The 14,691-nt window shown below is 42.2% G+C and overlaps 1 protein-coding gene across 3 annotated transcripts in view; it reads right to left on the bottom strand.

Moving 5' to 3' along the window:
• Nucleotides 1-316: 316 nt before the first annotated feature.
• ptprnb (protein tyrosine phosphatase receptor type Nb) overlaps nt 317-14,691 on the bottom strand; it is a 34,505-nt gene continuing 20,130 nt past the window's right edge. For 2 of the 3 annotated variants that reach the window (XM_086148590.1, XM_086148588.1), the window contains exons 12-22: nt 12,749-12,958; nt 12,383-12,664; nt 10,633-10,780; nt 10,484-10,557; nt 9,971-10,048; nt 8,922-9,041; nt 8,685-8,851; nt 2,920-2,973; nt 2,765-2,829; nt 2,520-2,593; nt 317-1,334 (exon numbers count right to left, since the gene is read on the bottom strand). In XM_086148590.1, coding sequence (XP_086004716.1) covers nt 1,263-1,334; nt 2,520-2,593; nt 2,765-2,829; nt 2,920-2,973; nt 8,685-8,851; nt 8,922-9,041; nt 9,971-10,048; nt 10,484-10,557; nt 10,633-10,780; nt 12,383-12,664; nt 12,749-12,958 — 1,344 coding nt within the window. In that variant the 3' untranslated portion in view covers nt 317-1,262. The remainder of the gene's footprint in view (nt 1,335-2,519; nt 2,594-2,764; nt 2,830-2,919; nt 2,974-8,684; nt 8,852-8,921; nt 9,042-9,970; nt 10,049-10,483; nt 10,558-10,632; nt 10,781-12,382; nt 12,665-12,748; nt 12,959-14,691) is intronic. The other variant, XM_086148589.1, reaches the window with a different exon arrangement.

The following is a 14,691-nucleotide window of genomic DNA, read 5'->3' as shown; positions in this document are numbered from 1 at the left end:
ATTTTCTCTGGAGTTTGCATGTTCTGCCCGTGTCTTCGTGGGTTTCTCCGTTGGTCCAACATTGCAAAAACATGCATGAGGTTCACTGGAGCCTCCAAAATTTCAGCCCTGACCATGTGAATGAATGGATCAGATCCAAGCAACAGCGTCAAAAAGCTGTATGGATTTTTTTTTTTTTCTTTTAGGAAATGATTCACATGAGACATGTTGATCCTTGACTCCCGTCACAAGGATAGTTGTGATAAAAAACACATACAAAAAAACCAAAATAATAATAAAAAATACGAGTATAGACGAAGTCACGGGGACTGGTTGCTGCACTAAAACACGAAAAGATTTATTTAATTGCACACTTACAAAATTATCTCATTGAGTAGCATTTCTTTCTTTTTTTTATTTCTTTTTTTGGCTTGCATGAGGCACAACAACAGTGATTGGCACACAAAAAAGAGGGACGCTGTTAGTGACGCAAGGGGGAGGAAGAAGCAGGATCACGGCCACCTCCGGCCTCCTCCGTAAACATCCACGTAACCTTTTTATCCGCCGCCGCCGATAAATCATCCAACCAATCCGGCCGGTCAAAGGAGTCTGACGTTTCGGTCTCTGATCGAACGAAGAACCCGACAGCGTTACGTTTTTGCAACAAACCACATAGAAGCGGGAATGTTTGAAGCCGCTACCAGGCTTTCAGGCTGGATTTCCACGCGTTTTAAATATTTTGCAGCTCTTTCACAATCTATTGGAGCGTACTGACACGTTTAATGTTTTGATTAAAACTACGCATTCCGTGTTAAGTTGTCCTTTTTTTTGTTGTTGATGCAAAAACCCAAACTTTAATAAATAGTATATAATGTTGTTTAATTGGGATTATTGTTATTGTTATAATAATTATTATGAGATAAAAATCTCAATAACGTATCGGGAGAGGGTTTTTCAACTTGTTTTCATTTTCATTCAACACAAACTTTGAACTGCTTTTGAAAATTGTTGTCAATTATATCGACGCATGTCTATCTCCTTTCTAAAAATGACACCCTTCTTGGTTTTCTATTATAAAATATCTGAAGCGTGGAAATCCCTCCTGACCTTAGAGTGTACTGTTTGTTCTGAACTGTCTCCTGACATCAGTGTTATGTTTCAAGGCAACGGGCAGAGAGAGAGAGAGAGAGAGAGAGAGAGAAGCTGAATCTTCACCATCAGCATCATCATCATCATCACTGGCGGAGAGAGGAGGGTCTTCAGGCGTGACGCCGGCCGGCATTTTACTGCGGCAGAGCTTTCAGGATGGCGTTGACTTCCTCGGCAACGGCGGTCAAGGCGAACTCAAACTGGTCCTGAACACGACACGCAAGAGGAAGAGTTTAATTGAAAAAAAAGTGTACAAGTGGTTCATTTAAAATCTATGTTGCTGATCAGGCGCCATCGGGCGAGAGGTTGGCGGTCGATGGAAGGGACGCTTGTTGAGACATACAACCTCTCATTCACACAATTTAAACTCCCCGATCAATACATTTGGACCGTGGGAGAAGACGGGAGGAGAACATGGAGACTTCGCATGGTGGAACCAGGAACGTCCTTGCTGACAGGCAGAAGTACTGAGCACTGCACCGCCATTAAAATAATTTGTTTAATTTAAATAGATATACATGCATCAATTAATTAATTCATAGTTAATTTAATTATATTAATTATTTTTACAATGAATTAATTGATTCATCATTAAGTAATTTGATTTTATTTAATATATATAATGTTTAAATGCAATTAAATCAAATTAATAAAATCAAAATCAAATCAAATTATTTATTATATATTATATCATATTATATTATATTATATTATTTATTCATTTATGGTATAAATGCTAAATACATATTTTTTAATTTTAATGTATATTGAAATAAAATCCAATTATTTAATGTACTTAAAGTGATTTTATATATATATATATATATATATATATATATATATATATATATATATATATATATATACACACACACACACACACAAACATACCATGTTTGTGTGTGAGGCTTTTTATCAGACTTTTTAATTCCTCTTCCTTCAGCCAAAGGGAATATTCAAATCTTTGAACTTTTTAAGACCTTAAAACACCTTATAGCCTTGACTTTGACACTTTATAGTTTTATTTATATTTCTTATTCTCCCTCTCCTTCCTGCTATTATTTATTACATTACATTACATTACATTACATTACATTGCATTTGGCAGACGCTTTTATCCAAAGCGACTTACAATAGAGGACATAGGGACTGCAAATACACTTGCAAATACAAGATGCACAGGAAATATACAGAACATTATATTATTGTTATGTTTTACTTGAAACTCTGGCACAACAATTTCCTTCGGGATAAATAAAGTTGTTCTTATTCTTACTCTTATTCTCATGTATGTGATGCCCTCTGCTGGTTCCCCATCTTTGCTACCGCTTCTGTGTGTTTGTGTATTTCTGGAGAGGAAAGGCTTGGAAAATTCTAAAAACAAACCTCACCTTGGTGCGGACCATGCCGGGCCGCTGGTCCCGGACGTGCTCCAGCGTAGCAGCGATGTCTATCTCCTTCACACCTGCACATTCAACACATGAAACCCTTCACTTTAACCTCGGCCTTTATTGCTTTTTCATGTTTTTTCTTTGTTTTTCCTCCAATCATTTTTACAGGGTAGTGTTGCTGAAATACTCACACACTGTTTTCATAGAGTAATAACGTCTAAAAACAGTTCATAATAGATGCTCACCTTTGGCCATTCGATTCAGTACCATGTCAATCAAGATGTATGTCCCGGTCCGGCCTGTACCGTCGCTATGGAAACAGCAATTAAAAGGATTAGTCACAACCGAGCGTATACATATTTGTGTCAAATTAAGGACAGAAAGATGAAAAAAAGCTCACCTGCAGTGGACGATGATGGGGCAGGAGCGACCTCGGTAACACTTGTTCACCTTCCTATACAGGCAGAATCAGAAAATACTCTCAGTTTGTTTTTTGTAGAAAAATAAAACATAAAAAGTAGTAACAGGTAGCTGGGTAGTTAGGGAGGAAGGCGGGATGACAGATGGATCGATGGCTGGAAAGTAGGACAGGAAAGTATGTGGCTACTGGAGTTGGGGCAGTGGTATGCTAGGTAGGTAGGTAGATAAGCTGGTAGGTAGGCGGGTAGGTAGTAGGTTGGTAGGTAGGACAGTAGATGGTAAGTAAAATAATGAGTAGGTTGGTAGATTGCTGTTCAGATGGATAGTTATTTAGGTAGGTAGGTATTGAGACAAGTAAGTAGATAGGTCGGTAGAAAGGTATTTAGGTTTGTAGGTAGTTAGGTAGGAAGGTAAGTAGGTAGGTAGGTTGGTAGATAGGTAGGTAGGTAGGTAGGTAGGTTGGTAGATAGATAGGTATTTAGGTGGGTAGGTAGGTAGGACAGTTGGACGGTATGTAGGTAGGTATGACAGTCAGTAAGGTAGGATGGTAGGTAGGACGGTAGATGGTAAGTAAAATGGTGAGCAGGTTGGCAGATTGCTGTTCAGGTGGATAGTTATTTAGGTAGGTAGGTATTGAGACAAGTAAGTAGGTAGGTCGGTAGAAAGGTATTTAGGTTTGTAGGTAGTTAGGTAGGAAGGTAAGTGGATCGGTTGGTAGATAGGTATTTAGGTAGGTAGGTTGGTAGGTAGGTAGGTAGGTAGGTAGGTAGGTAGGTAGGTAGGTAGGTAGGTATGTAGGTAGGTAGGTAGGTTGGTAGGTTGGTAGGTAGGCAGGACAATTGGATGGTATGTAGGTAGGTATGACAGTCAGTAAGCAGGTAGGTTGGTAGGTAGGACGGTAGATGGTAAGTAAAATGATGAGTAGGTTGGTAGATTGCTGTTCAGATGGATAGTTATTTAGGTAGGTAGGTACTGAGACAAGTAAGTAGGTAGGTCGGTAGAAAGGTATTTAGGTAAGTAGGTAGTTAGGTAGGAAGGTAAGTAGGTAGGTTGGTAAATAGTTATTTAGGTAGGTAGGTAGGTAGGTAGGTAGGTAGGTAGGTAGGTAGGTAGGTATGACAGTCAGTAAGGTAGGATGGTAGGAAGGACAGTAGATGGTAAGTAGGTTGGTAGATTGCCATTCAGGTGGATAGCTATTTAGGTAGGTAGGCAGGTAAGATGGTCTGTAGGTTGGTAGCAGAGATTAGTAAAGGAGAACCGAGGAGGGGACCGAAGAGTGGAAAGGTAGTTGGCCCTGATGATACACCTGTGGAGGTATGGAAGTGTCTAGGAAAAGTGGTGATAGAGTTTCTGTCTGGATCATTCAACAGGATCTCAGAGAGTGAGAAGATGCCAGAGGATTGGAGAAGAGGTGTTACGGTGCCCATTTTCAAGAATAAAGGAGATGTGCAGAATTGTAGGAACTTTAGAGGGATAAAGTTGATGAGCTATGGGGAAGAGGAGGGGAAACTAAACTGTGAGCAGGAGTCAGCATCTGTGAGCAGCAGTATGGCTTTATGCCTAGAAAGAGTACTACAGCTGTAGTATCTGCTTTGAGAATGCTAAAAGAAGTACAGAGAAGGTCAGGGGGAGCTGCCTGCTGCCTTTGTAGACCTAAAAAGGCATGTGACAGTGTGCAGAGAGAGGAGCCATGGTCTTGTATGAGGAAGACTGGAGTTGCAGAGAAGTATGTTGGACTGGTGCAGGACATGTATGCTAGCTGTGAGACAGTGGTGAGGTGTGCAGTAGGTGTAACAGAGATGTTATAGGTGGATGTTGGACTACATCAGAGGTCTGCTCTGAGCCCCTTCTTGTTTGTAGTGGTGATGGCCAGGAATCTCCATGGACCATAATGTTTGACGACGACATTGTAATTTGACGTGAGAACAGGGTGGAGGTGGAGGAACATCTAGAGATGGAGGTATTACATTACATTACATAACAGTCATTTGGCAGACGCTTTTTATCAAAAGCGACTTATGGTCAACAGACCAGAACAATAAAGAGTGTTGAAAAGAGGTAAAGAAACTGGTTCAAGCAGGTTGGAGTAGGTGGTAAAAAAAGGATCAGTAGAGTGTGATAACAGAGTATCAGCCAGAATGAAAGGAAAGGTGGAGGACAGTGGTGAGACCATTTATTCTGTCAGGTTTGGAGATATTGCAGCATTGAGACAGGAAGCACAGCTGGAAGTCGAGATTCTCTTTGCAAGTAACAAGGATGGATAGGATCAGGACCGAGTCCATCACAAGTTAGATATTTTGGCCAAAACATCAGAGAAGTCCGGAGGGAAGGAGGGGACGGTGAATGTACTGGTGGAAGGAGGCTGGGATTGGAACTGCTAGGCAGGAGGTCTAGCGAGAAGACCAAAGAGAAGATTTATGGATGGTGTGAAAGAGGACGTGAAGTTAGTTGGTGTGATTTACTGCAGTGGCTCCTGAAGAGAGGAACCAAAAGGAAAAGAAGAAGGTAGGTAGGTGGGTTGGTAGGGTGGTAGGCTAGGAGGTACAATGACGAGTTGGTATCTAGATTGTTAGGTAGGTTAACGGGTGAGCAGGTAGGGAGGATGGAGGGAGGAAGGGTTAGAAGGGAAGTCGAGGGCTCTGGCGATGGACCTCCTGCTGCAGCCACATCAGTCCATGATCATTTTTGTGACTATGCAACTGGACCCAGACCACTAGCTGCAAACCACAAGAATGACACCGACAGACGTGTTCAAATTTAAACCGCTGACCTCCATCGCTCAGGATGGGTGGGATGGGGTGTGATGGAGGGAAAGGCAACGGCTCCTCCACGCTTTAGGAGGCCGTGCATCAAAATCTTTATATTCAGATTTTGACCCAAAATCCTGCTGTCGGCGGCAGGTTTCACACGCAGCTTGGTTTGGTGGGCCAGCTGAGCCTCAGGCCAGACAACAACTTCACATCCAGAAGGTGCCAGACCAATCCTCGCCGACTGTCTCTCTCCTGGCCTTTGCCGTCGGAGCTGAGAGTCTTTTAAAAATCTTGTTTTGTTTTGTTTTTTTTCCCAGGCACTCCACCGCTCGCCTCCTCATCACCGCCGTCTATTATTCTGGATGCTCCCGATGACTCATACCAGAACTTCCACCTCCACTAAATAACGCTGAAGATGATGCCTCTCACTCCCACTGGTCTCCTCCTCCTCCTCATGTTCCGAGTTGCTCTATTACAGATGAGTTCCGGTTATTTTTATTGAAGATGGCAAAAAAAAAACACCCTCCGCCTCCTCTTCGCAGGTCTCGTCCCCGGGAATAAAGACTGCCCCTGAAACGCTCTCCAATTGTGCTGCTTTTTTCTTGAAAACTTTTCATTCTGCTGTTTATTGAGCACAGTGGTGGGCCGTCAGCAAGGCCTTCTCTGCTGGCCTAAAAAAATCTAAATACAGACTGACTTAATTCTATTTTGTCCATGAATACTTGCTGAGTCATTCCAAATGGTCTGTCCACTTCCTTTCATAGCTTTTTCCCCCGGCCGTGCCGCTTCCAGACTATATTTTCATCTTAAAGCATTCAACCAATCACATTTCAGCCATTGTTTGTTGCCAGGCAGGGTCAACATCAAAGAAATCTGCCTGGAGGCCTGCAAAATCAGATTCGCAGGCGCTCTAGCAAAAAATCAGTGTTGATGAAACTGTTGCTTCAACCAATCAGATTTTGAGTTGTGGCACCGAGGCCTTCTAGAAGGCTACCGTAACGCCAGAGCTTCAGAAGCCCTTTGATTGGATAGTCAGAGAGTGTACTCGCCAGAGCTGGCAAGCTGCATCGATAGCAAGCTGCACAAATATAGTTGTGTTGGTATAATAGCTAATTTGTCAACCCACGATGACTGAAGGAAGAGAACAAATTGATGTGGTTGCGGATTAATAGCCAAAACAATTGCTAACTTTTCAAGAGACATCGTAAAGACAGGTTGGGCAATTCACAAGCTGGATGGATTTTGTGTACAAATAATCCCAATTTTTGTTGAGTAAAATGTTTCTAATTTCCTAAATACTATTGCAATTTTATGAGGGTATTATTGTTGCTTGTTTCTGTGTGTCGCAGTTGTAGCTGCAGTCGAAGGAGCCTAGTTTGCCTTCAGCAACAGCATTTATTGTTGCTAAACGAGTTATCTCTGCGATGTAATGGCTCTTTATACTGCATTCCTGCATAATGAGATGTTTTTTATTGCCATGAAACGGTTATTTAGGGGTGGATTGATACATCCCGCCACTGATTGAGCACCTGCCACTGTTTCCAATTTTTTTTTAAAGAGGACAGTAGATCACCTGTGCTTTTTAATGCTAACGTTAAAGGATAACGTGTCATGTTTCTCAATGGTCGATGAACAGAGGAAGTTGGAAATTAGTCTTAAAATAACGTGCAGAGTTAGAGACCGGACAACGTCTGGGAGTTACATCTGTTACCACTAACTAAACTAAAACTAGACGTTAGCAGGTTTCAGCAAGTTCGGGTTTATAACCTGGTCTATGAATGAAGCTGGAGCCAGATATTAGCATAAGATGCATGCTTACCTTGTGTCCACTCCCACCTCTATTTTTATATATTTGTATATTTCTCTCTTTCTTACAGAGATGTTTGTTTCTATCATGTACCTCGTTGCTCCCTTATTACTGCATCAATTATCCTCGCTTTTGGGTGACTTAAGGTCCCTGTTATTTAAATCTTCTCTCCTTCCTCCAGTGACGTGCAGTCAGGGGAGGCAGGAGAGGCTGTGCCTCGTTTGGAAAGAAAAAAAACATCAAATGAAAAAAAGAATGAAATGGTAATATTTATCTGTGATTGTTTTTCTTGATTCAAAATGGCTGGATTTTCACATTTACTGTTCAAATTCTGAGAAGAGATGTGCGGTGAGGCAGTGGACTGTTGGGCCTCAATGGCGGCTGACTGCTGGCGTGCTCTGCTCTAAGACCGGATTGCTTTCTCTCTGTATTTTGCTATTAAAATGTTGAAAGACTTTTGCTGTATGAACTATATTTCCAATGGACAGTGTTTTTTTTGTCAACAACCGTATGTGTGTCACTAGTTTCTTGTACTGAGCGATCAAAAAATGACTGCGAAGAGCCACCAAGTGAGGCACGCAGTTCTCCTGCCTCATGGTGGGGGGAGTACATGATTCCAGGGATTCTTCTTGCAACTCCTTTGCTGCAGAATACAGAGCATAACTAGCCACAAAACCAACCGAACGTCACTGCCTTCCCTCCTTTCCTGTCCCGTCATCCATTCACCCCGAGTCCTACCGTGCCGCCGCCATTTTTCTTTCTTTCTTCAGTATTAAAGCTATTGTTGTATCACATCAGCTATGACTGCGTAACTCTTCGCCCTCTTACTTTCTACCCCAACCGGTCAAAGCAGAAAGTCGCCCACCCTGAGCTGGGATCTCTCCAAGGTTTCTGCACCCGTAAAATTATGCTTTTTTTTTTTTTTTCCAAGCGCTCGCTCATGGTGGAAAGGAAGAGCAGGTCCAGACCCGATCTATGTATGGTGTCTTCAGACAAACTGTTGTGATTTCGTATGAATAAAATAAAATAAATACATAAAATAAATAAAAATAAATGTAAAAAAAATAAAAAAATAAATAGAGATAAATAAATAAATCTAAAAAAATGTGAAAAAAAAATAGAAATATAAAAAAATAAATGTAAAAATAAAATCTGACTTGACTTGACAGAAGCCAGTAGAAGGTGTACCTGCGGAAGTCCAGCAGAGGGCGCGTGGAGGTGGGGATGCCCTGAGCCGGCCAGCTCAGGAAGTGGAACTGCGTCAGGGTCCTGGTCTCCTGAGTCTGAACGTTCTTTAGATAGAAGCTTCTCACCAGGAAGTCGTTGCACCAGATGTGTTCGGACACCAGGTTGACCTACGGACATGGGGGGTTCAGATCGACACGCCCGGCGGCCGAGATGGCGGCGACACGGCGCGACACACACCTCGTAGATGTGATAAAGAGACGATCCCTCGTCGGGCCAGTAACGGTCGCACTGCTTCTCCCCGTCCTCCACCAGCGCCGTCATCATCACGATCACTGTGCAGCCGCTCTCCCACACCATCTGCAAGGCCGCACAACCGTTTCCCATTGAGGGAAAAACACAACAACAACACGCCGGCAAACGTCCGGATACTTTCACGTCTCCCTGAAGACACACTTTGAGATTGAGGTGAAGAGCCCACATCCCTGGCGGGATTTTATTTCCTGTATATTGGTTAATATGGTATCTTATCTTATCTTATCTTATCCTATCTTATCCTATCTTATCTTATCTTTTCATATCCCATCTTATCTTATTTTATCTCTTCTTATCCTATTCTATCTTATCTTTGCCTGTCCCATCTTATCTTATCTTATCTTATCTTATCTTATCTTATCTTTTCCTCTCCCATCTTATCTTATCTTATCTTATCTTATCTTATCTTTTCCTCTCCCATCTTATCTTATCTTATCTTATCTTATCTTATCTTATCTTATCCTATCCTATCTTATCCTATCTCGTCTTTTCTTATCCTATCTTATCTTACCTTACTTATCTTTTCCTGTCCCATCTTATCTTATCTTATCTTATCTTATCTTATCTTATCTTTTCTTATCTTATCTTATCCTATCCTATCTAATCCGATCTTATCTTATCTCATGTCATCCTAACCCATCTTATCTTATCTTACCTCATCTTACCTTATCTTATCCTACCCTATCCTATCATATCCTATTTTATCTTATCCTATCCCATCTTATCTTATCTTATCTTATCTTATCTTATCTTATCTTATCTCATATTATCCTATCCCATCTTATCTTATCTTTTCCTATCCCATCTTATCCCATCTTATCCCATCTTATCTTATCTTATCTTATCTTATCTTATCTTATCTTACTGCAAAAATAAGCAATTCATTCATGAAATGGCATCTAGCTCAGTAGTGGGGTGAACAATCTAAATTTGATGGAACAGTGAAACTCTCCGCCTTTTTGTGTCACACTGACCTGCCAGAAGTCGGAGATGGTGTGCGTCAGGGGGCCCTGGGTGGCGATGTAGGCGGGCATCCGAGGGTCGTGTTCAATCTGAAGGGAAGCGGGGGGTCAAAGGTCATTCACTGACAGTGAAGTAAACTCCATGATGAGAACTTGAGAAGAACCGCACTGTTCAAAATACGGACGTAAAGGCTGTAATTTGACGACTCAGTCCGAAGAGTCAGAAACAGTACCGCTGCTTTTTCTAAGAGGGACTCTTCTACACAGAAAGTCTTCACTTGCTACCATCAGATGCGTGTTTTCGGCAAATAAACAAATTGAACAGTCAAAAGAAATGTGAGGAATGGCTGAATATTGAAAACTAAAATAAGGGGTCCGAAGAATGAGCCTTGTGGGACTCCTCGGGTGGATTACAGGAGGATAACGAATGATGAGGAGACCTAGAAGGTGGATATCAGATAAGGGGATGAACGCGGTGCGAGGCTACTTTGTTGCTATGGGAACTTTATCTTCGGAGAAACTTACGATGGTGCTTGCGTTGATGTAGTCGGACCGCGACGGGTTGATCTCCGCTTTCAGCTTCACCCTGGAGTGATCGTCTGGGAGAGGAGAGATAGCTAAGCATCTCCAGGACACTCTAGAACATCCGTATGTCTCTGGAAGGCAGAACTAACAGGGTACGGAGTCGGGGCAGCGGTTCTTCTTGGTGTTGGCGTCGCTCTGAGCCACGGAGACGGCGCTGGGCTCGGCCTGGTAGGAACACAGAGCCTCCCACTCCTTCATCAGGCGGTCCTTGTTCCTCAGGTGGTCCTCCATGTAGGCCTGCAGCCACGCAGAGCACTGGGGTCAAACCGGGTTATTCTAAATAAATGGCTAAGATCAAGCTTTCGACTGGTCGGTATTGGTTTTTTTTCTAATGCCTGCAAGGGATGACGAAGAGGTACATTTATGTCTACCATTTTACTTGTGTGTGTGTGTGTTAGCGGGCACTTAACAAAAACAAATAATAAAGCAGTGAGGTGCACTCAGGGGAGGCAGGAGAAGCCATGCCTCATTTGCCAATATTGGAAAAAAAGAAAGTAAAATGAAAAAAATAATTTAATGGTAATGTTTATCAGTGATTTGCACTATGAAGGGATTTTTCATTGAACTTCATCAGTTTTAGACTGTTTTTGATTCAAGTTGGCTGGATTTTCACATTTGCTGTGAAGTGACGTGCGGTGAGGCAGCGAGCTGTCGAGCCTCAACGTAGATTGTGGAATGATGCTCTGCACTAAGACCATATTGCTCTCTCTAGATGTTGCAATTTAAACATCGAAACGCTGTATGAACTACATTTCCAACATTTTTCAATACTTATGCGGTTTATTAGTTTCTTGTGCTGAGCGACCATAAAACAGCTGCCAAGAGCCAGTAAGTGAGGCACGCAGTTCTCCTGCCTCATTGTGTTTCCAGGCATTCTTTTCATTATCAGATTCTGTAAATCATCAGCCATGAACCTCACTGCGCATCACAATAAACAAAAATAAAAATAATAAATAGGAATGTTTTTTTGTGTGTTTCATGGATGCCTTGCTGATTTTGCATCTATTTCTTTGAGATTTTTTGTTTTTTTCTGCACATTTTTTTGTCAAAATTGCCCAATTTTATATAATTCCTCTCTGATTCCTTGCTAACCTGAAGGTAATTTGTAAAGAATTCAAACAGATTTATTCCTAATCTTGCGGTATTTCTATGTAGTATTACGTTGTATCATTCTAAACACCTTCCTGTCACGTGTCCATCTGTTCTTCTCAAAATGTATTTTTTTCCCCTTGAGTTGGGACAAACAACACATATATGATGATTCTGGAAAGGTTGGAAAATATAAAACTTGTACTAGTTTCTTGTGCTAAGCGATCATAAAACGTCTGCAAAGAGCCACCAAGTGAGGCATGCTGTTCTCCTGCCTCACAGTAGGGGGCGCTCGTGTTTCCAGGAATTCTTCTTGATCAAACGACGAATAAGCTTCCCTGTAGGGTTCACATGTTTGTAAACGTGATCGTGGTGAAGTCAGCGCCTCGCAAGCTGTGAATCTCAGCACAAGTCAGTAATCGCAACACTCTGAATTCGTGCGGCATGGATCTCGACGCGCAGGGCGAAACGCAAAACAGATACGATGATTCAGGAGAGGTTGGAAAATATAAAACTAGTACTAGTTTCTTGTGCTAAGCGATCATAAAACGGCTGCGAAGAGCCACCAAGTGAGGCACGCAGCTCTCCTGCCTCACGGTAGGGGGCGCTCGTGTTTCCAGGGATTCTTCTTGATCACCACACGTCAGTGATCGCAACACACGGATCTCGACATGCAGGGCGAAACACAAAACAGATATGATGATTCTGGAAAAGTTGGAAAAAAATGACTTGATTGCGAGCGTATCTGACCAGGATCATGTGGCCGGTGGAGATGTCCATGTTGGCCTGGGCCGGCTCCTCGCACCACGACGGCGTGCTGCCGTGGGAGCTCGGACTGGGCTGGGCGCCGTCGCTGAACTGGGACGACACGCTGCTCACCCTGGACTCGGCGCCGCCGCCCGCCGCTCCTCCGCCCCCGCGACCTGCTCCGACTCCGCCGCCGCCGCCGCTCGCTCCTCCCACGGCGCCCAGCGCCGCCGCTTCCATGCGTCCGAAGGCGCCTTTGGAGGCCATATGCTGGCGACACAGGTCCTGATGAATCAGGGTGTTAACACTTCTAGTGTTTTATCTAAAGTGCTTTACATTTCTGTCGAAATTGCGTTTCGGCGTCCCCACCTGGTACTCCTGGTGACTGAAGGCGCCGCCCTCCGGTCCCAGACCCAACTTCTTGGCCGCCAACCTGTGGGCGTGTCGGTGCAGGCAGGCGACCGTCAGGCCGGCCACCACCACGCTGCTGATGCACGCCAGCGCCACCAGGGTGGCGAACACCCAGCGCGACCGGGGTCGTACCGGGGTCGCCAGGGGCGACGCTTTCCCTTCGTTCCTCTGGGGATGGAGAGAAGGAATAGCGTGGTGTTATCTGCGAGGAGTCTGATTTGAAACCATTTTTATGGCCTCCTTCACTACCTGGACTTGACACAGGCACTTTAATTCATTATTGCACTGTGATTTATTTTCTATTTTACTATTTTCTGAGTGAGGAATTGCACCCTTCTTTTGCTGGATGTCCTGATGTCTCAGCACTCTTGGACTTGAAATAACTTTAAAAAATAAAATAAAAAAAATAACTTATTCCAAATTTGGTATTTTTGTGATGCTGTAGACCAGACCTGGGCACGTTTGGCCCATTTTTTTTTTTTTTATCTGTCCAGCCAAAACTATTTCTTTGAATATTTTAAAAAGTATTTTCAATCAATATTGTATTTAGAAACTCCTTATTTTTTCATTTTGTTTAATTTTGTATTGATGCTTACATACAAAACAATGTCAATCCATTTATATGATTATTCATGATTTTAAAGTTGAAGTAAAATCCCCAAAAATATACTTATTTAAATTGCTCAATTTACATGAAACCCTGATGGCCCGCGCATAAAAATTAATAAGAAATCTGTCCCGCCAGCCAAAGTGATTGTCCAGGTTCAACTAACCTAAATTTATTTCATGTTTTTTTTTTTTTCCCCGTGGGTGAAACAACTGACAGGGTTTCATCTCAATCTGTCCACATTCAAACCATTTTTACCGCTGGAAACAGAAAGCGAAAACAACAAAACACTTAATTTAATATATGATGGTCAAATGAACATTTCCCCGTCACCCTGTTGTTGATTTAGTTCAACGTTTATTAAATTTTTATGAATTTATAATCATGAATTCATGCACTTTATCCAGTATTGTTTCATGATGACTTACTTGTACATGTAACAGATTTGCAAAAAATAGGATTAAAATTACAGATAAGTGGGTCATTTCTTCTCTCGAACATCATTTAGCATAAAAATGTTTAAAATACAACAGAAAACATTTTCCTTAGTTTCCACACTTTATGGAAACCCCTACTTTGCTTTCTTTTTCTCAACGTGCCAAATGAACGGTTTCCTTTTTAACCTTTCACCTCCTGCCTCCTGCTCCCTGTGTGTGTGTGTGTGTGTGTGTGTGTGTGTGTGTGTGTGTGAGATGGAAAAAGAAAAACGCTGAACGTTAAGCAGCAAAGTCTATTCAGCGAAAGCCACCGTGTCACCACGAGACGCTCATAAAACAAACATAAATCCAGGAAATAGTTTGGCGCGGAAGCATAATGTTCCTCATGCAATCGCAGCCACGTCAACCACAGCCGGTCTTTTGCGAGAAATCATAAAAAAATGGATCGTAAATCAGCAGAAAACAGCAGCGCTTTGATTAACGTGGTATATTTTGTGATGTTTACTTGCTCCTGCATACATCCAGAGTAATCATCATCATAATAACTCATTGTTGTCGTTTCCTTTCTCCCTGCATCGCTGCACATCTGGTGATGACAGGAACTTGCTGCTCCCTCAATAACAATAACATTTTCAAAATGATAGATTGAAACTGCTTTTCATTTTAACATTTATTTAATATGATCGCATTCCTCATTTATACACCCGAAAAATCATTTGGCTGGACGATTTTCGCATTTTTAGAATTTTTTAATTGTTATTACCGCGCACTGAATATCTATACGCTCTGACTTCGGCATGGGAATAACATTTTGTGGCTTATTTTATAAAATAATATTTTATGGACATTTAGAAAAA

The sequence above is a fragment of the Fistularia commersonii genome, chromosome 6 (genome assembly GCF_037954325.1).
Source record: "Fistularia commersonii isolate RoL2024-O1a breed Wild chromosome 6, RoL_Fcom_v1.0, whole genome shotgun sequence".
NCBI lineage: Eukaryota > Metazoa > Chordata > Actinopteri > Syngnathiformes > Fistulariidae > Fistularia > Fistularia commersonii.
The sequence above is the reverse complement of the archived record's forward strand: the minus strand, read 5'-3'. Positions and strand labels throughout refer to the sequence as shown.